Source organism: Lepidochelys kempii, chromosome 16 (genome assembly GCF_965140265.1).
Source record: "Lepidochelys kempii isolate rLepKem1 chromosome 16, rLepKem1.hap2, whole genome shotgun sequence".
Taxonomy (NCBI): domain Eukaryota; kingdom Metazoa; phylum Chordata; order Testudines; family Cheloniidae; genus Lepidochelys; species Lepidochelys kempii.
Genome location: NC_133271.1, coordinates 29,701,717 through 29,726,199, shown reverse-complemented (window position 1 = coordinate 29,726,199; position 24,483 = coordinate 29,701,717). Strand labels below are relative to the sequence as shown.

The 24,483-nt window shown below is 40.6% G+C and overlaps 1 protein-coding gene across 7 annotated transcripts in view; it reads left to right on the top strand.

Moving 5' to 3' along the window:
• Nucleotides 1-24,483, top strand: part of GARNL3 (GTPase activating Rap/RanGAP domain like 3) — a 238,284-nt gene that overhangs the window by 78,850 nt on the left and 134,951 nt on the right. For all 7 annotated transcript variants that reach the window (XM_073314501.1, XM_073314498.1, XM_073314496.1 and 4 more), the window contains 2 exons: nucleotides 2,546-2,620; nucleotides 21,951-22,050. In XM_073314501.1, the coding sequence (XP_073170602.1) occupies nucleotides 2,546-2,620; nucleotides 21,951-22,050 (175 nt within the window). The remainder of the gene's footprint in view (nucleotides 1-2,545; nucleotides 2,621-21,950; nucleotides 22,051-24,483) is intronic.

Sequence of the window (24,483 nt, the reverse complement as noted above, 5' to 3'; positions counted from 1 at the left end):
TTTGAAAGGAAGAAAATATTCTTTCTACACTGGCAGAAGAAGCTACTGCTGTTTAAAAGTGAGATTGTCACTTCTACGGTCTCTGAATCCAAGTGCTTAAGTGACTTCCACCAGTTCACTGGTGTGACTGTCTTTAAAACATAAGTAGCAAACATATATTTCTTGAATGGTTCTTATTCCCAAACTAGGTCTCTTTTATGGCCTCCTACCATTACAGGTTTTCCATTAAAGTGAGAGAATGGTATGGTAGATCTCAAATCAATGAAGGCTACGCTCAGAAAGACCTCAAGACTTCTGTAATATGCTGCTCAAACAGTTTCACTTTTGTTTCTCCTGCCTGTCCCTCCCTTCTCACATGTATCTCCAGACTTCTTCTCCTTGTCCAGATCTATTCAACAATCTTCTATTCATTGAACTTTTTGAAACTTTGCACTTTTAGAGAGAGATAAGGGATTGACTCTGTGTTCACCAATTTGCAGAGGGACACCACCTCTGACAATGTGAATCTGCAAAGGTTTCTAATTGCTGGAAAGTTTAAGGCCAGGAATCATGTAACTAGCATGGGAGCAAGTATCTAAATTCATAGACTGATAGATTCCAAGGCCAGAAAGGACCACTATTTTCATCTAGTCTGACTTCCTGCATAATACAGGCCGTAGAGCTTCCCCCACAAAATTCCTAGAGCCTATCTTCTATAAATACAACCAGTTTTTATTTAAAAATTCAGTGATGGAGAGTACACCATGACCGCTGGTAAATTGTTCCAATGGTTACTCTTTCTGTTAAAAATTTACACCTTATTTCAAGTCTGAATTTGTCTAGTTTCAGCTTGTCAATTGTCTGACAATTGTCATAAGACTTGAGAAAACTCCCTCAAAAATGTTTTCATCCTGCCAAAATGAGTGGATGACGCAGCTCCAGAGTACAAAGAGTAGCACTGAGTAAATGTATTAATTGAATTTTAAGTGACAGCCTTACGAATCTTGGCTACGGATACATTGGAGAGAAGTGATGGGGATGTTTACACATTTGGTTGAATGGGCTCTAAATAACCTCTGTGCACTACAGGTCCTATCGTCTGAGGCCTTTCTGTATCTGAAGTTAGGAAAATTGTCTATGTAACAATTACAACTATGTGTGTACTTGGGAAATGCCCACCAGACAGTAAGCAACCAGCCTTAATGGGCCTTTGGGAGAAGACAATGGGTCTTCAAAGATGTGGATTTCCCATCTTCCCTGGAGTTCCTTCGTGTGGGACATTGCAAATAATGGTTTCATGGTTGCTTTGACACTGCAGGGTCAGGTGATAAGGTCACCTGGTACAAAATACCACCTTGGATACTGCTGGTACTTTTCCACTGGAAACAAAGGCTTCCTGCGCTATGTAAATTCTATTTAAGGCTGGGAAGGAAGGCATTCAGGACTCTCCTCCATTGCCTGCCCAGGAAGGAAGACTGCTAAAAACACCCGAAGGGAAAGGCAGGTTTGAGTCCAGGCTGAGACAGGGGTCCAGTCTGTAAAGAGAAATAACTGGAACTCTAAGCTACAGAAACTCTGCAACTTGCCTAAAACAACATTTAGGGTGAGAAATTACATTTTGTAACCTGTTTCTTGAGTGTATTAAGCTTAGTTTGCGTGTTTTGTTTTATTTGCTCAGTAATCTGCTTTGTTCTGTTTCCTATCCCTTATAATCACTTTAAAATTTACCTTTCATAGTTAATAAACTTGTTTTTAGTTTATTTAAAAACCCAGTTTGTAAGATTCAAAAGGCTGTGCATATCTCTCTCCACATTGAGGGAAAGTGCCAATTCTTATGAGCTTGCACTGTGCAGATCTTTCTGTACAGTGCAAGACAATATTATTTTGGGTTTATACCCCAAAGGAGGTGTGAACCTGAGTGCTGGCCATTCTCCTAGCTAAGTCTTCCCACACAGAGCTGATTTCAGTCTGTCTGCAGCTGGATGTGGCCTTACCTGCGTGTGTGCTGGAGAAGGCTTGAGAGCCTAGCACAGCAAAAACAAGGTGAGGAAACCCAGGCTGGTGGAAGGGCGGGCTCAGTGAGACCCCAGCACATCAGGTGGCACCCCAGGAGGGGGGTCCAACCCATCACAGTATTAATGTGTCGTGGTCCAAGCAGCCTAGTTTTCTCTCCTTGTGTAAAACTGTCTGCCTTCTGGTAATCAGTTAGTGGAATTGCATCTCTCATAGTCGGGGACCTCATGTCAGTGCAGCCAAAATTTGAGACCAAAAAAACTTGTAATTTGTAGTGGGCAAGCCACTCCAGCAGGTGTACACAATAGCCCCTTCCCTGCCTGAGTCCTTACAATGAGTAAATTTTTGGTGGAAGTTGTCTTTTGTTGGCCAAACTGATAATTATTACTCTGAGTTGAGCTTATCTTCAGGGGAGAGGGGAAGGACAGGTTGCACACCTCAGGCTAAGATGGTGGAAGCCAAACTGAGCTGGTTTTGTTGTTTAATTTCTGATTAGGTGGAGGCTTTTGAAGTCAGAACTTTGTATCTCTAACTTTGACTCTTTTTTTCACAGCTTATATCTAGTGATGCTGATGGAGCCATTCAAAGAGCTGGACGTTTCCGAGTGGAAAACGGATCCTCTGATGAGGTAAGAAAAAGCCTCTGTTTATATCTATTGTCTTTTCCTATTCAAAGATAAATCAGTTAAGTAACAGCATTTTCAAATTTCTGAAGTGTTGTATCATAGAAGATTAGGGTTGGAAGAGACCTTAGGAGGTCATTAATTCAATATACAAGGTTGATATTCAATGCGAGGAAGTTTATTTGGCTGCAATGATTGGGCATTGTCAGAGCACTTTCCTCTCAGAAGCGTTCATGGATATGTCTGGTTCCTCTCAGTCTTCTAACTCTCTAAAAATAGGTATTTGATATAGTGAAGGATAACTTAGCCTTACACTGTAGAATATAAATTGGTGAACTTGGGGCAGAAAAGGGTCCCTTACCAATCATTTCACAATTAGCTGGATACATTACTGCAGGGAGGGTGGGAGTTTGCTGAAGCATCTGATGTAAACCTGTACCAGAGTCATAATGCAGGATTGGATGATCTGAGTGATGACTAATCTGATCCAGTGTGGTTGTATGTATGTAATGTAAAATATTAGAAATTATGTTCTTGATATAAAATTATTTTCCTACATTTTTGAGATGAGATATAGAATCCTGATCAAGGTATAATCCTACTTCCAGCTCTGCTGCTTCTATCCCCAGACTTTCTCATGTGAGTCAGTATATTTAATTTAAAATGCATGTATTTTATATCAGCCTGGCTGGCCACGTGTGACACATCATGGGCAATCTAAATTCAAAACTCAAGATAGCTCCTTCCTTCCTAGCAGGGGCCGGAAGTGGTGCAGAGACAGCCCCCATGTTGCTTTGCAAAATCCTTCCCTCTTTTCCTTTAAATATTTCAGGATCAGAGCTGATAGATTCTGGAGGGAATTGTGTCCAGGCCCTGCTCATTCTAAAGGAAGGTGGCCTAATATGGGACATTAAAGGATGAGTTGAGGAAAGGAAGAAAACAAGGGTGTTTGAATCTTCCAGACCATTTGAACAGGTTCTGTTATAATCCCATGACTTAACCCCAGCCCTGCCCTTCATGTTGGTCCCACGTGGACAACCATTCTCTTTATCAACCCCACCTGAGCCACCACACTGCCATCACCCAGCATAGCTTCAATACAGGATTTAAGTGCTGCAGAGGGCATTATATTGGCTATCTGCATCTAGAGGAATATTGCCCTCTATGTTGCCATCTGTATAGGTAGTTTCAAATTTGTTTGTTCAAACATGTAATGAAAATCATAAATAATTTTCATTTTTGAAGTGATAGGGGCATTGGGATGATCTCAGTAAGTCAGTTGCTTAGCATGCATTACTGAAGAAAAAACTTTTGTGTGGTTGAAAGGGGTGTTTTAAGGTATTGAGCACCAAGTAACATCCTAAAAATTACTAAAAAGTTATAATCTTGAGAAACAAGAAACAATAATTGTTTCTCTTAATGCCATTTCAGGGATGTGACGTATTATTTTAGTTAAATGGGGTTCTTGCTATGCTCGAGGGACAGCACAACTAAAGATAAGCAAAATAATCACAATTATTAACTAGGATTAGTTTATTACTAATGAAAGGGAAAGGGAGAAAATAAAATAAAAACAGAGCATAAGCAATAAATGCTTCACTTACTTCAGTTGGAATCTTTTCTATATTTGTATCTATGGAGAGTTTTTAATGGAGATTACACCATAAGAGTTGGGCCCTCTCTGGTGGAGACACTCTTCTCTACATAAGATAATATCAAAGTATATTAGTTCCCAAATCAGTAGAGTCCTGCCTTAGTGTATCATTGAGCACTAAAACAGTATGTAGATGAGACAAGGAATTTTGTTTTAGGGTTGGAGAATTGTATTTGGTTAAACAGTTTAAATATGGTCATATAGTGAGTGATATTAACTAAGTCTTATGAAACCAAAGAAATATTTAAATTCAGCTATTTAAAAGATGCCATTTAAGGAGTGGTCCTGAGACAGGCAAATTAAAGACTATTAAGAATCTTAAATTTAAATTAAGTCCCAATATTTCTCTCCATTTACAAAGGTTAGCTTATGTTTCCTTTCCATGAGTACATAGTTTAAACTTTAAACAGTCTGGTGTTTAACAGGAGAAACTTGTTTGATACCTTAAATTATAATAGTATTTTGGTATCCCATTTAAAAGTTTTACAAGAAAAAATTAAATGCAGTGCTTCATCTCATCAGGGCATGTCAAAGTATTGGGTAATGTGATTCTGTTGTAGAAGCAGTGCTGGGCTGGAAGGTTGCCGCTTCTTGATGTGGTTGTGTGCAGCTTCTTTGTAGTTGTAGTATTGCTGCTGTGTGCTCGGTTGTATAGATGAAATGAATAGACTGACTGAGAGTGCAAGAGTTAACACAGTAGTCCAAGGGCATGCCTACACTGCAGAGTAAGCTCAGACTCAGACTTGAGCCCAAATCCGCCCTTCATCTACACACAATCTGTCTGACTCAGCTCTAGGTCCCAGGACTCTGCAGTAGTAGAGGATTCGAGCTTGGTCCCCACGGGGACTTGGGTCCAAACTCCATCATTTTGCAGTATGGATGCAGCTTGGGCCCAGGTCTGCCAGACTTGGGTCCTGAGAGTCTGCCACTGCTATCCCACAATCCCATGGGATGGTGTCCTTTCTCTTTTCTATCCTAAGACTGGCCAGTTGACTCCCAGGAAACGGAATTTACCCCTCTGATGCAAGTACAGCTGCTCGGCATTTAATCATTCCATTTTATTCTGACCACTGAGCTGCAAGCAGAGTGAACCTTCTCTTGTGTTTGTAATAGTTACTGACACAAAGAGCTCCTTTGTCAGTTGTGCTGCTTAGCTGGTCATAGGGGCACACCCAGATTTTGGTTAATCTCTGGTGCAAGGCAAGCAAACAGTTTGACTTTAGCAAGAGGTCCTGGCTTCAGCTATAGGGGTTTCTGAGGGAAGTCCAAAATACAGTTGAGGGACCTTCCTTTTGACAGATCGAAGCTGTTTGCAGAAAAGACTGATGAGTCTCTATATACCTTAATGACAGGTTTCAGAGTAACAGCCGTGTTAGTCTGTATTCGCAAAAAGAAAAGGAGGACTTGTGGCACCTTAGAGACTAACCAATTTATTAGAGCATAAGCTTTCGTGAGCTACAGCTCACTTCCTCAGATGCATATCGTGGAAACTGCAGCAGGCTTTATATATACACAGAGAATATGAAACAATACCTATTCCCACCCCACTGTCCTGCTGGTAATAGCTTATCTAAAGTGATTTCCAGCACAAATCCAGGTTTTCTCACCCTCCACCCCCCCACACAAATTCACTCTCCTGCTGGTGGGGGGGTGGAGGGTGAGAAAACCTGGATTTGTGCTGGAAATCACTTTAGATAAGCTATTACCAGCAGGACAGTGGGGTGGGAATAGGTATTGTTTCATATTCTCTGTGTATATATAAAGCCTGCTGCAGTTTCCACGATATGCATCTGAGGAAGTGAGCTGTAGCTCACGAAAGCTTATGCTCTAATAAATTGGTTAGTCTCTAAGGTGCCACAAGTCCTCCTTTTCTATATACCTTAAAAGACTCAAGGGCCACGTTGTGTTCTTTGCAAATTTTTCTTTTCTGTGCAGGTGTATAATTCAGTAAGTCCCAGATAGCGCAGAGATATCGTTCTGCTTGGTTTCCTGCCAGAGATCATAGAATCATAGAATATCAGGGTTGGAAGGGACCTCAGGAGGTCATCTAGTCCAACCCCCTGCTCAAAGCAGGACCAATCCCCAATTAAATCATCCCAGCCAGGGCTTTGTCAAGCCTGACCTTAAAAACTTCTAAGGAAGGAGATTCTACCACCTCCCTAGGTAACACATTCCAGTGTTTCACCACCCTCCTAGTGAAAAAGTTTTTCCTAATATCCAACCTAAACCTCCCCCATTGCAACTTGAGACCATTACTCCTTGTCCTGTCCTCTTCTACCACTGAGAATAGTCTAGAACCATCCTCTCTGGAACCACCTCTCAGGTAGTTGAAAGCAACTATCAAATCCCCCCTCATTCTTCTCTTCTGCAGACTAAACAATCCCAGTTCCCTTAGCCTCTCCTCATAAGTCATGTGTTCCAGACCCCTAATCATTTTTGTTGCCCTTCGCTGGACTCTCTCCAATTTATCCACATCCTTCTTGTAGTGTGGGGCCCAAAACTGGACACAGTACTCCAGATGAGGCCTCACCAATGTCGAATAGAGGGGAACGATCACATCCCTCGATCTGCTCGCTATGCCCCTACTTATACATCCCAAAATGCCATTGGCCTTCGTGGCAACCAGGGCACACTGCTGACTCATATCCAGCTTCTCTTCCACTGTCACCCCTAGGTCCTTTTCCGCAGAACTGCTGCCTAGCCATTCGGTCCCTAGTCTGTAGCTGTGCATTGGGTTCTTCTATCCTAAGTGCAGGACTCTGCACTTATCCTTATTGAACCTCATCAGATTTCTTTTGGCCCAATCCTCCAATTTGTCTTGGTCCCTCTGTATCCTATCGCTGCCCTCCAGCGTATCTACCACTCCTCCCAGTTTAGTATCATCCGCAAATTTGCTGAGAGTGCAAACCACACCATCCTCCAGATCATTTCTGAAGATATTGAACAAAACCGGCCCCAGGACCGACCCCTGGGGCACTCCACTTGACACCGGCTGCCAACTAGACATGGAGCCATTGATCACTACCCGTTGAGCCCGACAATCTAGCCAACTTTCTACCCACCTTATAGTGCATTCATCCAGCCCATACTTCTTTAACTTGCTGACAAGAATACTGTGGGAGACCGTGTCAAAAGCTCTGCTAAAGTCAAGAAACAATACATCCACTGCTTTCCCTTCATCCACAGAACCAGTAATCTCATCATAGAAGGCGATTAGATTAGTCAGGCCTGACCTTCCCTTGGTGAATCCATGCTGACTGTTCCTGATCACTTTCCTCTCATGCAAGTGCTTCAGGATTGATTCTTTGAGGACCTGCTCCATGATTTTTCCAGGGACTGAGGTGAGGCTGACTGGCCTGTAGTTCCCAGGATCCTCCTTCTTCCCTTTTTTAAAGATTGGCACGACATTAGCCTTTTTCCAGTCATCCGGGACTTCCCCCGTTCGCCACGAGCTTTCAAAGATAATGGCCAATGGCTCTGCAATCACAGCCGCCAATTCCTTTAGCACTCTTGGATGCAACTCGTCCGGCCCCATGGAGTTGTGCACGTCCAGCTTTTCTAAATAGTGCCTAACCACCTCTTTCTCCACAGAGGGCTGGCCATCTATTCCCCATGTTGTGATGCCCAGCGCAGCAGTCTGGGAGCTGACCTTGTTCGTGAAGACAGAGGCAAAAAAAGTATTGAGTACATTAGCTTTTTCCACATCCTCTGTTACTAGGTTGCCTCCCTCATTCATTAAGGGGCCCACACTTTCCTTGGTTTTCTTCTTGTTGCCAACATACCTGAAGAAACCCTTCTTGTTACTCTTGACATCTCTCGCTAGCTGCAGCTCCAGGTGTGATTTGGCCCTCTTGATTTCATTCCTACATGCCCGAGCAATATTTTTATACTCTTCCCTGCTCATATGTCCAACCTTCCACTTCTTGTAAGCTTCTTTTTTATGTTTAAGATCCGCTAGGATTTCACTGTTAAGCCAAGCTGGTCGCCTGCCATATTTACTATTCTTTCGACACATCGGGATGGTTTGTCCCTGTAACCTCAACAGGGATTCCTTGAAATACAGCCAGCTCTCCTGGACTCCTTTCCCCTTCATGTTAGTCCCCCAGGGGATCCTACCCATCCATTCCCTGAGGGAGTCGAAGTCTGCTTTCCTGAAGTCATCAGGGGGGGAGGGATAGCTCAGTGGTTTGAGCATTGGCCTGCTAAACCCAGGGTTGTGAGTTCAATCCTTGAGGGGGCCATTTAGGGATCTGGGGCAAAAATTGGGGATTGGTCCTGCTTTGAGCAGGGGATTGGACTAGATGACCTCCTGAGGTCCCTTCCAACCCTGATAGTCTATGATTCTATGAAGTCCAGGGTCCAGATATTACAAACTCCAGTGTAAGAGGCAATGGTTCCAGAAGAGGAGACCATCTACCTCCTGAGGCATTGACCTAACAACTGACAACTTAGAAACTTCAATTTTGATGGGGTGGTTGAGGTGCTGGTTACCATTCCCGTTAACACCTGCTGCAACCATCTGCTTTTCTCCCTTACTTCAATGAACACCTTTTTCACTTCTGCCAAGATGATTTCAACAAGAAATTCCATCCACTTTATTTCACTCCCACCATCCCACCCCACTTCCCTTATCTGTCTTCAGGGACTCCTCTCATGAGCACTTCTTACGACAGGAAATAGGCTGTCTCCTGAATTAGGGTGATATAGAACCAGCTCCTACACAACACCAAGAGAAGGGGTTTTATTCCAGATACTTCCCGGTTCCAAAAAAGAATGGCAGTTGGAGACCCATTCTAGATCTAAGATTATTCAACAGATTTGTAAAGGTTCAGAAGTTTAGGATGGTAACTCTTGCAGCAATAATTCCCTCACAGGGATTGGTTCTAAACCCCTGACATCCAGGATACTTACTTTTATATAGTGAGTCACCATTCCCATAGAAGGTTGCTCCACTTCACTCTGGGGAAAGAGCATTTCCAAGAGAGGGTGCTTCCATTTGGTCTCTCCTCAGCACCAGAGTGTTCTCAAACGTTCTCTCAGTGGTGGCTTCTCAAGGGATTCTCCTACAATGAATCCTTTTTGGCCACTCAAAGGGCCATAGATCTATTTTTCAGACTGGGACTGTAGTTAAACATCCAAAAGTCCACCCTAACCCCCATACAAAGTTTGGAGTTCATAGTAGCTCACTTGCATGCAATAGCAGCCAAAGCATACCTTCCTCTGCACGGGTTCATAGCCCTAGCCAACTTAGTCACCAGAGTCCAGATCAGACCCCAAACTTCGGCCAGAAACTGTCTAGAGCTGTTAGGGCATATGGCAGTTGGCGTTCTTGTGATAAGCCACATGAGACTTCACATGCATGACCTCCGGGGTGGTTCAGAACTGTTTATTCGCTGAACAAACACAGTTTGAACAAACTACTCTTAATGCCTTTCACTGTGGAAAAAGTCCCTTGACTAGTGGAAGGACCTTCAAAATGTTTGCACAGGGGTCCCTTTTGCTCAACCATTTTCAATGCTAATAACAACAGATGCATCCTTATCGGGATGGGGAGCCCATGAAGGTAGCTGTAGCTCACGAAAGCTCATGCTCAAATAAATTGGTTAGTCTCTAAGGTGCCACAAGTACTCCTTTTCTTTTTGCATCTAGACACTCACGCTGCTCAAGGCAGGTGGTCATCTCTTGAAGCTATCCTGCACATCAGTTTACTGGAACTCAGAGCAGTCAGTCTCTGTTCCACTGATCAGGGACAAATATATGAAGATCATGACAAACAACATGTCATACATGTTCTATATCAACTGTCAAGGGAAAGCAAGATCACCTTCTGTCTGAGCCAAAGCAGTGAGGCTCTCGAATTGGTGTTTTGAAATCAGATCAACATCTCAGCAGCTTACACCTCAGCAGAGGTGTGCAAAAATTCACAACAGATACCCTCAGCAGGTATTTCTCACAAGATCATGAATGGGAGTTAGATTCCACTACATATTTTTGTGCTGGTGCATCCTGTAGATAGACCTGATTGCCACGGTAAAGTGCAAGAAGTGCTCCCAGTTCTGCTTGAGAGGCGGACTAGATTGGCGCTCCTTGGGAGATGCCTTCCTCCTTCACTGGAGTTCAAGTCTCCTGTATGCATTCCTCCAGCTCCCTTGGTAGCCAAAGTATTGATCAAAGTAAGGAAAGACAAGGCCAGCCATAGTTCTGACATGGCCAAGACAAACATAGTTCCTTTACCTCACCAAGCTCACTATGGGTCGACCGATCACTCTCTGGACCGTCCCCATCTTCTCTCTCGGGATGTTGATCAAAGTCTTGAGGTTCTTTGACTCAAGGCATGGCTAATTGGTTTGCAGGATTAGAAACATCAATTTGTTCTGAGGACGTAGAGAGAGTGCTATTATATAGTAGGAAACAATCTGCTCGTAATACCTACCTACAAATGTGGATGAGATTCAGTCACTGCTGTTACTGACATTTTTCACCTAATTCCTGTCTGCTGTCAGATATACCAGATTACATTTTCGATCTAAAACTGACGGGGTTGTCTCTGAGCTACGTTAGAGTACACTTGTCATCTATTACAGCCTTCCATCGTATGATGGAGGGTTTTTCCATGCTGACTCATCCTACAATGATGATATTTCTTAGGAGACTGGGGAACCTCTTTCCACAAGTCACATGCCCTACTCCAGTTTGGGACATCAACTTGGTGCTTACAAGCCTTTATGAGCTCCCCACCCTCCCCCCAGCCCTTTGAAAGTATGGCTATCTGCTCCCTTCTATGCTTGTCTGTGAAAATGGCCTTTTCATAGCCGTTACTTCTGCTCAAACAGTGGGGGAGAGAAAGGGGGGGCTCTGATGGCATAGCCTCCATTCACAGTACTTTTTAAGGATAAGGTCACATTACAACCATAGCTCAAGTTCTTACCAAAGGTATCGTCAGATGTCCACATAATCTAACCTATCCACATTCCAGTTTTTTCCCCCAAAGCACATCTGAATAAGGAAAATATGTGGCATTAAGTACACTCAATGTCAGAAGGGCATTAGCCTTTGACCTAGACAGGACTAAACCCTTCAGAAAATCTCCCAGATTATTTCTTTCCATTGTGGACAGAATTGGATCTCCAATTTCCAAGCAAAGACTCCCTAGATGGAGCCAGATATCCATTACCTGTTATCAGTCTCATGATCTGTAACCTCCTTCTAGAGCATTAACTCACTTCAGAAGATCCCTTTCTACTTCGATAGCTTTTCTTAGGAATGTTCTAGTCACAGAAATATGTAGAGTTGCAACTTGTACCTCCATTCATATCTTTCTAAACCCTATGTGTTTACCCAAGGCTTAGCTTCTGATGCAGTATTATCTATTGTACTGTCCTCAATCTTGGATTCAACTCCAAAGTCACGCCTCTCCGTAGAGGGCAGTGCTTGGTAGTGACGTACAGTGGCATGCCTGTAGAGACACTACCTGAAGAAGAAGAAAATGGTTACTCACCCTGTGCAGTAACTGTGGCTCTTTGAGTGTGTCACTGTGGGTGCTCCACTATCTGTCGTCGTCCTCTCCGCTTCAGAGTTCTTTGCCATGGAGCTTTGCAGTAGAGAAGGAGCAGAGAGCATGAGAATGACTCCATAGCCCAGTGATCTAGGGCATTCTTCTGGGAGGTAGGAGACCCAAGTTCCAGTCCCGCCACCTTATTCAATATTTATTTATTTAAAAAATTGAACAGTTTCAACAGAGACTGCAAGAAACCGACCCTAACATAACCCATAGCTCAGAGATTAGCACCCTCTCCTGGGAGGTAGATGACCCGAGTTCTAATCTCTGCTCCACATCAGAATTGAACCCAGGGCTCTCTCATGCTGGGTGAGTGCTCTAACCACAGGGCTAAAGGTCAAAAGTGTGGGCTTGGTTTTTCTTGCAAAATAACTGACCTGGCTTAGGCACCTAAGTACAGGACAGGCTTCAGTGCCTTGAATCTCAAGTGGAGACAGAAACCTAGCTCCCTTTGAGGGCCCTGACCCAGGCCAAACCCCTCTCTTCAACATTTCCTATTGACTGTCCTAGACAGCTCCCTGCTCAGCTTCACAGTGCCTAAGTCCCTCTTGTGAATTCCACCCCAAGTGTCAAAGAGAATGACACCTCCTTAGCTATAAAACCATAATTACTACATCCATGTGTTTACACACACATTCTGGGATGCAGCTTTTAACTTCTATTTTGGTTTAACTTCAGTACTATTTTCTTTTATACTATGTTTTAAATATCTATGTATTAGTAATTGTGCTTTATATAGAATATCTGATATGTATCTTTAACAGCATATTGTCAATGTATTTCAAATGGTAAATTATAAAACTAGAAACCATTTGGTTCAAAGGAAAACAACAAGAGTGTCTTCTCAAATAAATTGGTTAGTCTCTAAGGTGCGTACTCCTTTTCTTTTTGCGAATACAGACTAACACGGCTGTTACTCTGAAACTTCTCAAAGAGCAAGACACATCCTATTTGTGCCAGACAGCAGTTTGGTATGGACATAATTTTTATCTCAATAAAACAAACTCTATAAGATATTAATGTTAGAAAGAGAACTGGTTGTATAGAACAATGTGAGGATATTCTTTATTCAAGATATTCAAAAGAAGACTGATTCTTAGGACATGTTATTAGAGCTATAAACTGAAAGGGCTTCCTCATCCCTGCTATTTGCAAAGAGAAAAACCTTTAGTGTAAACCTATACAAAAAATCTTACACACATTCTTACTGAAATTGATTTCTTTTATAAATACTCTAAAGTCTTCATTCTTCAAAATATTAAGAACATTTATGGTTGCAAATGTTTTACAGAGACATTGATTACTCCTAACTCATATTGCTACTTAACGGGAACGAGAAATGGTTATTCACCCTGTGAAGTAACTGTGGTTCTTCAGATATGTCTGCCTATGGGTGTTCCAGTCTAGGTGCACATTAATATTTAATTATTTATACACAGTGGAATTGAACCTGCTTCTCCCACATCCTGGGTGAGTGTTCTAACCACTAAGCTAAAAGTCATAGGGGGAGGAGAGGTGTTAAGCACCATTATCATAGCACATAGGTCAGATTGGGTCCTGAAGGCAAGATAGTAGGGGAGTGCTAATTTGTGGGTCCCAGTGGGGCTTAGGTTTAGGCATGAGTTAGGTGCCAAGATGTTGGATGGTATCAGGACTTACATGGCTGTGTATATGCCCAACTGCCAAAAGTTAAGCACTTCAGCGACTTTAATGGTGAAAACTCTGGCTCCTCGGGAGTTTAGGTGCCTGCAGGGTTATGTGGTTATGCAGGGCTTGTGAGTACCAGTGGTGCCTAAATGTTGGCCTCTAGGTGCATAAAGTGGGAGACTGATGCTTAAGTCCACAAGTGAGAAAAATGCGTAATGTTAGAAATCTCTCAAAATCCTCTACAATATCTATTCTGTGCCTTATAATTAAAATTTCTATTTTAGAACTCCTAACTACATGGCACAGAATGCATATCATAGTCATATTTATTTATTAGATATAGATTTTTAAGGCTAGGAGGATGGACTTGTGACATTACCCCATATTCTTCACAAAAATATTGTTATGATACAAATACAGCATAACTAAGATATGTTTTATGCAAGATGAGTTACGTGAGGTATCAATGAGAAGGTTATAATCTACTGAATGTGTATATCCAATTTGTATGAATGTATCATTTCTGTATCTAAAGTTAGGAATATTGACTATGTAACAGTTATAACTGTGTGTGTATTTGGGGGAATGCCCACCAGACAGTAGGCAATCAGCCTGAATGAGCCATTTAAGAAGGACAATAGAACTTTGGAGATACTAATCTTCCATCTTCCTGAGGAGTTTCCTGGGATGTTGCTTTAACACTGCAGGGTCATCTAATGATGTCACCTGGTAAATTCTATTTAAGGCTGGGAAGGAAGGCATTCAGGACTCTCCTCCATTGCCTGCCCAGGAAGGAAGACTCCTAAAAACACCTGAAGGGAAAGACAGGTTTGAGTCCAGGCTGAGACAGGGGTTCAGTCTGTAAAGAGAAATAACTGGAACTCTAAGCTACAGAAATTCTGCAACTTGCCTAAAACAACATTTAGGGTGAGAAATTACATTTTGTAACCTGTTTCTTGAGTGTATTAAGCTTAGTTTGCGTGTTTTGTTTTATTTGCTCAGTAATCTGCTTTGTTCTGTTTCCTATCCCTTATAATCACTTTAAAATTTACCTTTTGTAGTTAATAAACTTATTTCTTGGTTGTAACATAACCCAGTTTGTGCAATTCATATCTTGGGGAGGGGGGAGGAGGTCAAGAAGCTGTGCATATCTCTTTCTACATTGAGGGAGAGGGCAATTTTTATGAGCTTGCGCTGTGCAGATGTTTCTGTACAGTACAAGACAATATTATTTTGGGTTTACACCCCGAAGGGGGTGTGCACGTGAGTGCTGGGTGTATCCCCGAGCTGATTCCTCCCACACATAGCTGATCTCATTGTCTCTGTGTCCATTTGCAGCTGGATGTGTCCCTACCTGTGTGTGTATGTGTGTGTGCTGGAGAAGGCTTGAGGGCCTGGCACAACTAGGACAGGGTGAGGAAACCCAGGCTGGTGGAACAGGCAGAACCAGTGGGACCCCAGCACAGCAGGTGGTATCCCAGATGGGGGGGGTTCAACCTGTCACAGGACTATTATCATCAAGTAGTCTGATCTCCTGCATAGGACTTCCCTCAGTTAATTCCTGTTTGAACTAGAACATATCTTTTAGAAAAACACCCAATGTTGATTAAAAATTTCCAGTGATGGAGAATCCACCACGACCCTTGGTAAGTTGTTCCATTGTTTAATTACCCTCACTATTTTAAAAACAAAACTGTGCCTTATTTCTAGTCTGAATTTGTCTAGATTCAACTTCCAGCTGTTGGTGGTTGTTATATCTGTGCTAGATTGAAGATCCCTCTATCAAATTTCTGTTCCCCATGTAGGTACTTATTAACTGTATAGTCACACCTTAACCTTCTCTTTGTTAAAGAGAGAGCATGTTGTCTTTCACTGTAAAGCATGTTCTCCGGTCTTTTAACCATTGTTGTGGCTCTGCTCTGAACCCTCTCTAACTTATATGGCTCTCTCCAGTTTATTAACATTCTCCTTGAATTGTGAACAGCAGAACTGCTTTCAGTATTCCAGTACAGAGGTGCTCAGTAAAGAGGTAATATAATCTCCCTGCTCCTACTCAAGAGTGCCCTGTTTATACATCCAAGGACTGAATTAGCCCTTTTGGTCACAGCATGCACTAGGACTTTATTTTCTTCTGACTATTCACCACGACTCCCAAGTCTTTTTCAAAGTCACTGCTTCACTGGATAGAGTCCCCACCTGGTAAGTATGGCCAACATCCTTGGTTCTTAAATGTATGCATTTACGTTTGGTTATATTACAACTTGTGGTGGTTTCTTGCGTCCAGTTTACTAAGCATTCCAGATGGCTCTGTATGAGTGACCTGTCGTCTTCATTATTTACCACTTTCCCCAATCTTTTTGTCATCTGCAAACTTTATCAGTGATGATTGTTTTTTTGTAAATCATTAATAAAAATGTTAAATAGGGTACAGCCAAGAATAGATCCCTGCTGGACCCCACTAGACACACACTATTGCAGGTGATTCCCTGTTACAATTACATTTTGCGTTCTATCAGCTAGCCAGTTTTTAATCATTTCATATGTGCCATATAGTTGTGTGGTACTATATCAAAATTCCTTACAAAAGTCTGTTACATCACTACTGTTAACTTTATCCTCCAAACTTGTAATCTCATAAATTAAAAATCAAATTAGTTTGATAAAATATACTTTCCATAAACCATATATATTGGGATTAATTATACTTCTTGATTAATTGAGTCCTGTTTCAACCATTCACATTATTTTGCCTGGGATTGATGTCAGGCTGACAGGCCTATAATTATCTGGTCATCCTGTTTGGCTTTTTAAGTAATAGCTCAACATTCGCTTTCTTCCAGACTTCTGGATCTTCCCACTGTTTCAAGACGTAATGAAAATCATCATTAACAGTCTAGAGAGCTCCTTATCCAGCTCATTAAAAGTGTATGGGTTTAAATTATCCAGTCTTGCTGATTTCAAAATATCTAGATTTAGGAGCTGCTGTTTAACATCCTCCCTTGTTACTGTTGAAATGGAAAGTATTTAATCATTTTCATCAGCTGATTTGAATACATAATCTATCATTTTCTCAAATACAGAACAAAAATATTTATTGAACATTTCTGCATTTTTATTGATAATTCTACTAGGGATGCAAATATTATTTTAAATGGTAACCATTTAAACTATTAAAATTATATTGTTTAATCGGTTAACTGATTAAAGGGAGAGAGGCTGGGGCTGCTTTGGCTAGCCAGGGGCTGGGGCTTAATGGTTAAGGTGGGTTAACTGGTAAGACTAATGCTTACAGTTTAATATTTTACATCCCTAAATTCTACCATTTCCATCTACTAATGACTGATACCATTGTTAGAATTTCTTTAGTTCGTAATATATTTTTAAATCGCCTTGTTGTCCTTAAATCTGCTGCCCATAGATTTCTCCTTGTGTCGTTTTGCTGCCCTTCTTTTCTATGATTCCTAGATTCTAATTTATATTCATTATTATCAGCTTCCCCTTTCTTCCATTTGTAATATATGATTTTTATAGATGCTTTTACTTACTCTAGGCCAGGTTTGTTTTTGAACTAGTGTGGTGTTTTTTCTTGATTGTGGGATCTTATTTCTGGTTTGAATTTGTATAGCTTCAGCTCCCAGCTGTTGGATCTTGTAATGCTTTTGTTGGCTAGATAAGAGCTCTCTGCTTTCAGAAATTATCTCCCCATGTAGGTATTCATAGATTGTGATCAAGTCATCTCTTTACTTCTTAAACTAAATAGACTGAACTTCTTACGTTTCTCACTGTAATTCATGCCTTCTAGTCTTCAAATCATTCTTGTGGCGCTTTTCTAAACTCTCCAATATATAGTTCCAGTCAGAATTGGGCGCTAGTGGCATCAGGCTTTTTTGGTCATAGCCCTGGTAGGTCACAAGATTCAGACTTAAAATTGTAACATTCTCTGCATAGTCCAGATACCTCTGAAATAAAGAAAATTCTAGTTAAAGCAGGTTATATGATGTGTTAAATTTTTTTTATGTGAAATACTTTACATTAACCTCTTAATAGCTGATCTACACAATCTGCTTATTAGCCAGGGGTATCCAAGCCCCAGGATTCTTGCTGAAAGTCGTAGTTTCTTTTGTCAGGCCTTTTGTATTGCAGTAGTGGTGCACAGAGCTTGCATTCTGAACAGGCAATTTGGGGTAATTTCTGCCAGAATCGGCCCAGACTCGTTCATGGTTCCTTAGAAAACAGTGATTAATGCTAGTATCATTGAATATTAAGGTACTATGAGGATGTCTCCTTACTGGACAGTAGTTGAATTAGAAATATATGTCACTACTATGTAGATCTGTAATCTGAGATACACTGGGGTGTATTTCCATGCCCAATTTGTTGTACGTTACCTATGATTAAACGCTTGCTTCTGATGTGTTCCTCTTTAAATGTAAATTGCACAGAATGTATTGGCGATGCACAGAGAAAGGATAGGTTTCAGAGTAGCAGCCGTATTAGTCTGTATTCGCAAAAAGAAAAGGAGTACTAGTGACACCTTAGAGACTAACCAATTTATTTATCCGATGAAGTGAGCTGTAGCTCATGAAAGCTTATGCTCAAATAAATTGGTTAGTCTCTAAGGTGCCACTAGTACTCCTTTTCTTTTTAGAGAAAGGATAGTACAGCACTCCCATAGTGAATGTTCCAATAAACTAAACTATTACAGCCATCAAATGATAAAAGAATTATACTTTAAAAACACCATGGAATAATGAAAAAAACACATTGGGTTCAGTTGTGATTTAATGTCACAGTCCATTGCAGGGGCACATGTCCTCAGCAAGAACTCCAGAAGGCATTTGCTTAGCTTGGCACAATGCTTCCAGGCACGCACCATCCTTTGAAAAGATTCAGGATGTGTTCTTCAATGCAGCATGAGAAGCTGCCTGAGGTTTTGGCTCTGCCCCTTTAGAAAGGTTAGTAAGACAGTGTCACTAGTGTGTAGTTGTCCTTGTTTTCAGGGGAGTGCAAGGACAGCCATTTTGCCTGATCACTGTGTACGAGTGCAAAAGTGTGTAGGTACCTTGCACTGCCCTGCTCTCCGTAAACAAGGCCAGGTACAACTGAGACCGCAGATCCTATTAAGTACCTAAGAGTCAGGGTGGGTTGTTTTTTTCTGGCTGAAATTCTAGACCAAAATATGAAAATAGAGTTTTCACTGAAGAATACGCTGGTAAAGTGAGGGATCTGGCTTTAGAGCACAGCTGAAGTAGCATAAACATTCCCTAAGTAGAAGAGAGGGACTTGTGTCATTTTAAATCTTGCCTTTAACCAAGCAATCAACCCAGAAGCAGCAGTGAAGGACTCCAGTGGGATTCCCATGTCCTCCGTTCTTCCAAAAGTATTGGTGGCCATGGCTGAAAGTCTTCTAGGGTTGTGCTGGGAAGAATAAAGAGAAATGGGGGAAATCTGGAGGCAAAACATTGTAAAGAGAGTTTTAAAAACCTGGTTTTTGCTATAATTCCTGTATCTAGATGTGGTGTTGCTTTTAGTAGAATGTTAAAGGGCCATCAAAAACTTGGTGGTTCCAAGGGAAAGCCAGTGAGAAAAGGCCGAAGTGATATGAAAGCATTTAGCTAAATAGAATCCTAGAAATGTAAGGGGCTGGAAGGAAGCTCGATAGTTTATCTTAGTCCATCCCTCTGCACTGAGATAGGACTATGTATACATAGATCATCACTGACAGGTGTTTTTCTAACTTGTTCTTAAAAAAAAAAAAAAAAAAAAGCACAGGGATTCCACACCTCCTTTGGTAACCTATTCCAGTACTTAACTATCCCTATACTTAGAAAGATTTTCTTAATATCTGACCAGAATTTCCCTTCCTGCAGAGTAAGCCGATTATTTCTTGTCCTACCTTCAGTGGATGTGAAGAACAATTGATCACTGTTTTCTTTATAACAGCTCTTAACATATTTGAAGACTATCAGGTTCCCCCTTCAGTCTTCTTTTCTCAAGACTGAACATATCTGTTTTTTTTAAGCTTTTGTCATAGGTCAGGTTTCTCTAAACCTTTTATCATATTTGTTGCTGCCCTTTGGACTCTTTAAGAATGATACAGACAAATTGTAAAGTGTGGAGTGCAAAACTGGACACAGTATTCCAGCTGAGGCCTCACTAGTGCTGAATAGAGTGAAACAATGAATCACCCCCAGTGTTTTAGATAAGACACTCCTGTTGTTCCACCCCAGCATGATATTAGTCTTTTTTGCAACTGCATCATGCTGGGTCATATTCAGTAAGTGATTTTCTATACCTCCAGATCCTTTTCTGCAGTATTACTGCCTAACCAGTTACTCCCCATGTTGTAGTTGTGTGTTTGATTTTTCCTTCTTAAATATAGTACTTTGCACTTGTCTTTATTGAATTTCATCTTGCTGATTTCAGACCAATTCTCAAGTTTGTCGAGGTCAATTTGAATTCTAATCTTGTCCTCCAAAATACTTGCAACCACTCCTAGCTTGGTGTCCACAAATTTTATAAACATACTCTCCATCCCATTATCCAAGTCATTAATGGAAATATTGAATAGTACCTAACACAGGACAGACCTCTGCAGGACCCCAGTAGACAGGTTCTCCTAGTTTGACAGCGAGCCATTGATTACTCTTTCAGTATGTGTTTTCAGCCAGTTGTACACCCACTTACAGTAGTTTCATCTAGACCACATTTCTATAGTTTGCTTCTGTGAATGTAATGTGGGAATGTATCAAAAGCGTTCTTAAAAGCACGATAAATCATGTCTGTTGCTTCCCCTCATCCATTAAGCCAGTAATCTTGTCAACAAAGGAATTTCAGTTGGTTTGGCATGATTTGTTCTTGACAAATCCATGCTGGCTATTATTCACCATTCTGTTATCCTTGGTGTACTTGTTCCATTATCTTCCTAGATATTGAAGTTACCCTGACTGGTCTGTAATTCTCCACTTTCTCTTTGTTCCCCATTTTAAAGATAAGTACAATGTTTGCCCTTCTCTAGTTTACTGGGACCTTACACATCCTTCATGAGCTCTCAAAGATTGCTTCATGTAGTTCCTTAAGTATGCTTGGGTGAATTTTGTCAGGCCCTGCCAATTTGAATACATCTAAATTATCTAATTATTCTTTAACCTATTCTAGCTTATGTTCCTTCCCCCTTGTTGTTAATATTAAATCTGGTTAGGTATTTGATCACAATTAGCCTTTTTAGTGAAGATGTAAGCAAAACAGGAATTAAACACCTTTAGCCTTTTTGATGTCATCAGCTATTAGCGCTCCTTCCCTGCAAAGTTGTGGACCTACACTTTACTTATGTTTTTTCTCTAGCTCCTAATGTATTGAAATAACCTCTTCTTGTTGCTTTTTATGTCACTTACTAGGTGTAACTCATTTTGTGCCTTAGCTTTTCTGATTTTGTGCCTACATGCTTGTGCTATTCTTTTGTATTCATTCCCAGCAATTTGTCCATATTTCCGCTATTTATAATATTTCTTTCTGATTTTCAGGTCTTTAAAGAGCTCCTGATGCAGCTGTATTGACCTCATACTATTCTACTGATCTTTCCTTTGCATCGGGATAATTTGCTGTTATGCCTTAAATATTTTCTCTTTGAGAAATTCTTTGAGGAACTCCCTTTTCCCTTAGATTTTCTTTCCATGGGACCTTACCTACTAGTTCTGAGCTTGTTAAAATTTGCTTTTTTAAGTCCATTGTCCGTATTCTGCTGCTCTCACTCCTTTCTTTCCTTAGAAACATTTCACGATCACTTTCACCCAAATTGCCTTCTACCTTCAGATTCAAGAATCAGTCAGAATCAAGTCTAAAGTACTACCCCTCCACAGTTGTTTCCTCTACTCCTGAAACAAGAAGTTATCCCCTACACATTCCAGGAATTTGCTGGACACTTTGTTTTGCTGTATTACTTTTCCAACAGATATCTAGGTCGCTAAAATTCCCCATTATTACCAGGTCTTGTGTTTTTAGTTATTTCTGTTGTTCATTCTAGAAATGCCTCATCCACCTTCTTCTCCTGATTTGGTGATCTACCAAAATAGTAGACACCTACCGTGAAGTTGCCCCCATTTTTTGTTTTCACCCAGAGAGTTTTAACTGGCCTGTCTGTCACCTCCTTCAGAACAAGTGTATACAATCTTGATATATAGTGTAACATCTTTCCCCTGCCTGTCGTTCCTGAACAATCTGTGACCTTCTGTACCAGTATTCTGGTTATTCAGCAATCCAATATTCAAATCACCTGTAAGAAATTTTTATTTCAGTTGCATTAAAATAGATTTTCAAATCAGCTTCATGCTTTTGAATCAAGAATGGGCATGAGGATCAAACTCCTCAGGTGCACTTCAGCTAATTTTGCTTGACTTTTTCCTGCATTATTCCTCCACCCCACCTTTGCATTTGGAGGGGTTTAATCTAATAATTTCCCAATTCTGTTTCTGCTTCAGAATGCAGATTTCACCCCAGGTACATGGCGCAGAACAGATGTGCACTTGGAAAACCCAGAGTACCACACCAGATGGTATTTCAAATATTTTCTAGGAAAAGGTAATTACCCTTTTGTAAATGGCTTAAACATGATTTTAAATAAATGAGAAATACCTTTCACATTTGAGTAATTGCAATTGTTAAAGTGCATGGGATTGACTTTATTTCTTCTTATTAATATTGCACCTTCGGTGTGTGCAGTGTTGTACAGAAGATGGATTGTGGCAGACAGGTGGGTCCATGGCCCAAAGAGCTTAGCTTCTGATGTTATTGTGGGCACAATACAATGCAGGATAAGCACATGATAGTATTTGGTCACTAAAGCTGTAATCATTCACTGCACTGCAGACTTTACTGCCAGTCCATTGGAATCTAAACTTCTAGCACTGATGCTTCATTAGTGAGAGAGAAGCCCCAAACCCAAGAAGTCTTGTCACATCAGGGTTTCTTTCAAGAATTCTGGTGCTCCTCACTTTTCTATAAGGTAAAAATGTTTTCAGAACACTTTTTTTGTTTGGGGATTTTTGCATTTCTACTCTTGTCCCAGACAAAATAAGGAAATATGCTTGAAGTGTATGTGAATTGTTGAAGGCCAAGTTAATTGCACATCAGGAAAAGTTTAGGCTCAGTTAAGACTTGAGTGAAGGTTCAGGTTAGTTTATATCATATCTGAAGTGGCTTACTCAATTGTCCTTGTTCTTTTTCACAAAATATCTTCCAGAACTGGCCCACTAAGTTGGCAGGATCTCACCAGATTAGTCACTTAGGCCCCTACTTGGCTTTGTAAGTCTAAAAATAACTATTATTCCGCTCCATATAATGTAGCAGTATTTTGTGAGATAGCATATTTGCACAAGACTTTAAGGGAAATCAGCAGAAATTGCTTTTCTTCACAGATTTTATAGGAAGGAACTGGGATGGCAGAATCCTGTAGTTTGAGAGACTTGAAACATAAACTTTACAGAACAAAACAAAAAAATCCCTCTCTTCCCCTTGAAGCTGCAATTCCTCAATAAATTTTCTCTTATCTCTTCTAAATTTAAACCATGTCTCTTGGTAGTGAGGATCTGCAGCCAGGTTTTGATTTCCATGCTTTCTTCATTAAGTCCTTTAAAGTTGTTGACAGAGTCAGGATTTCTTAATGTGTTTGCAGGAGTCTTTCTTCTATTCATTTTCTTTTATAATAGACACCCTGAAATCTTAAACATCTATTTCTTAAAATCATTTTTTACCTTTCTGTTACTTGTGTTTCTACAGTGCTTAGCACAATGTCCATGACAAGGGCTCCTAAGCACTGCCTCAATACATACAAACAAATAAATAAAATGTACAGTCTGGTTTCAGAGTGGTAGCCATGTTAGTCTGTATCAGCCAAAAACAGTGAGGAATCCTTGTGGCACCTTAGAGACTAACAAATTTATTTGGGCATAAGCTTTTGTGGGCTAAAACCCGCTCATCTGATAAAGTGGGTTTTAGCCCACGAAAGTTTATGCCCAAATAAATTTGTTAGTCTCTAAGATGCCACAAGGACTCCTTGTTGTTTTTACAATCTGGTTTGTTATTGTAGGGATGTTCACTAGGGCTAGGCTGTATACACCAGTCAGTTATTGCAGGTTGTTCATAGCTGCTTCCCTGTGCATACTACATGGTTTTGAATTTGCCTATGAGTGCTGGATATCTAGAAAAAATATATTTTTAAATAAGAAATTTTCTTCGAAAAAATCTCTCAAAATTACTTGCATTTTACAAACGGATGCAAGAAAAATAGAGAATTTAACAATTTGATCTATTGACAGTGTTCCTTTAAGTCGTGTTCTTAAAAATAACCTTGGGTGCCAGAGACTAGAGACAAATTCCTAAAAAAGCCAAATTTCTGAGGTATTTTGGAATCTGTTGGATCAACTGAATATTTACTTTTGAAATTTCATACAACACTGAAACTACTCAGTGGAAATGCTGATTAAAGAATGGTGTTGGCTGTAGCGTACCAATTTATAAACTTTAGAAATGGAAAGAGCAGGAGTTGTGCACTGCATGTTACCAAATTTGGGAACTGCTGAGCTTCCAAGCTCGTTAGCATGCTTTGCAAAAGACATATTCTCATTTTGGCCTTTTGGGGGAGAGACAATGAGGAGAGAAAAGGCTTGACCTGGAGCAGTCATGACCTCTCCTAAAAGAAAACATTGTGGTTACTAATTATATATAGGGTATATGATCTGACACTACTATAATAAATCCAGAAAGCCAAGTTTTAAAGGGCAGGTGAGTTGTATCTGTATAGTGAAATCCGATCTCCACATAGAATCAACCTCTTGGATTCAGCAACAGTAAAAACAGGACTGCTTGTTAGCTTTGCTCTCTGCATATAATTTTGGTAAAAAAAAATGAAGTGTATTTATTGTTCATAGAACGGTTTTTCAGTAGGTGTCTAGCACATTTTAGGGTAAAATTGTGGTGGCCTTACTCATGTTAGTGATCTCATTGATAAAATCA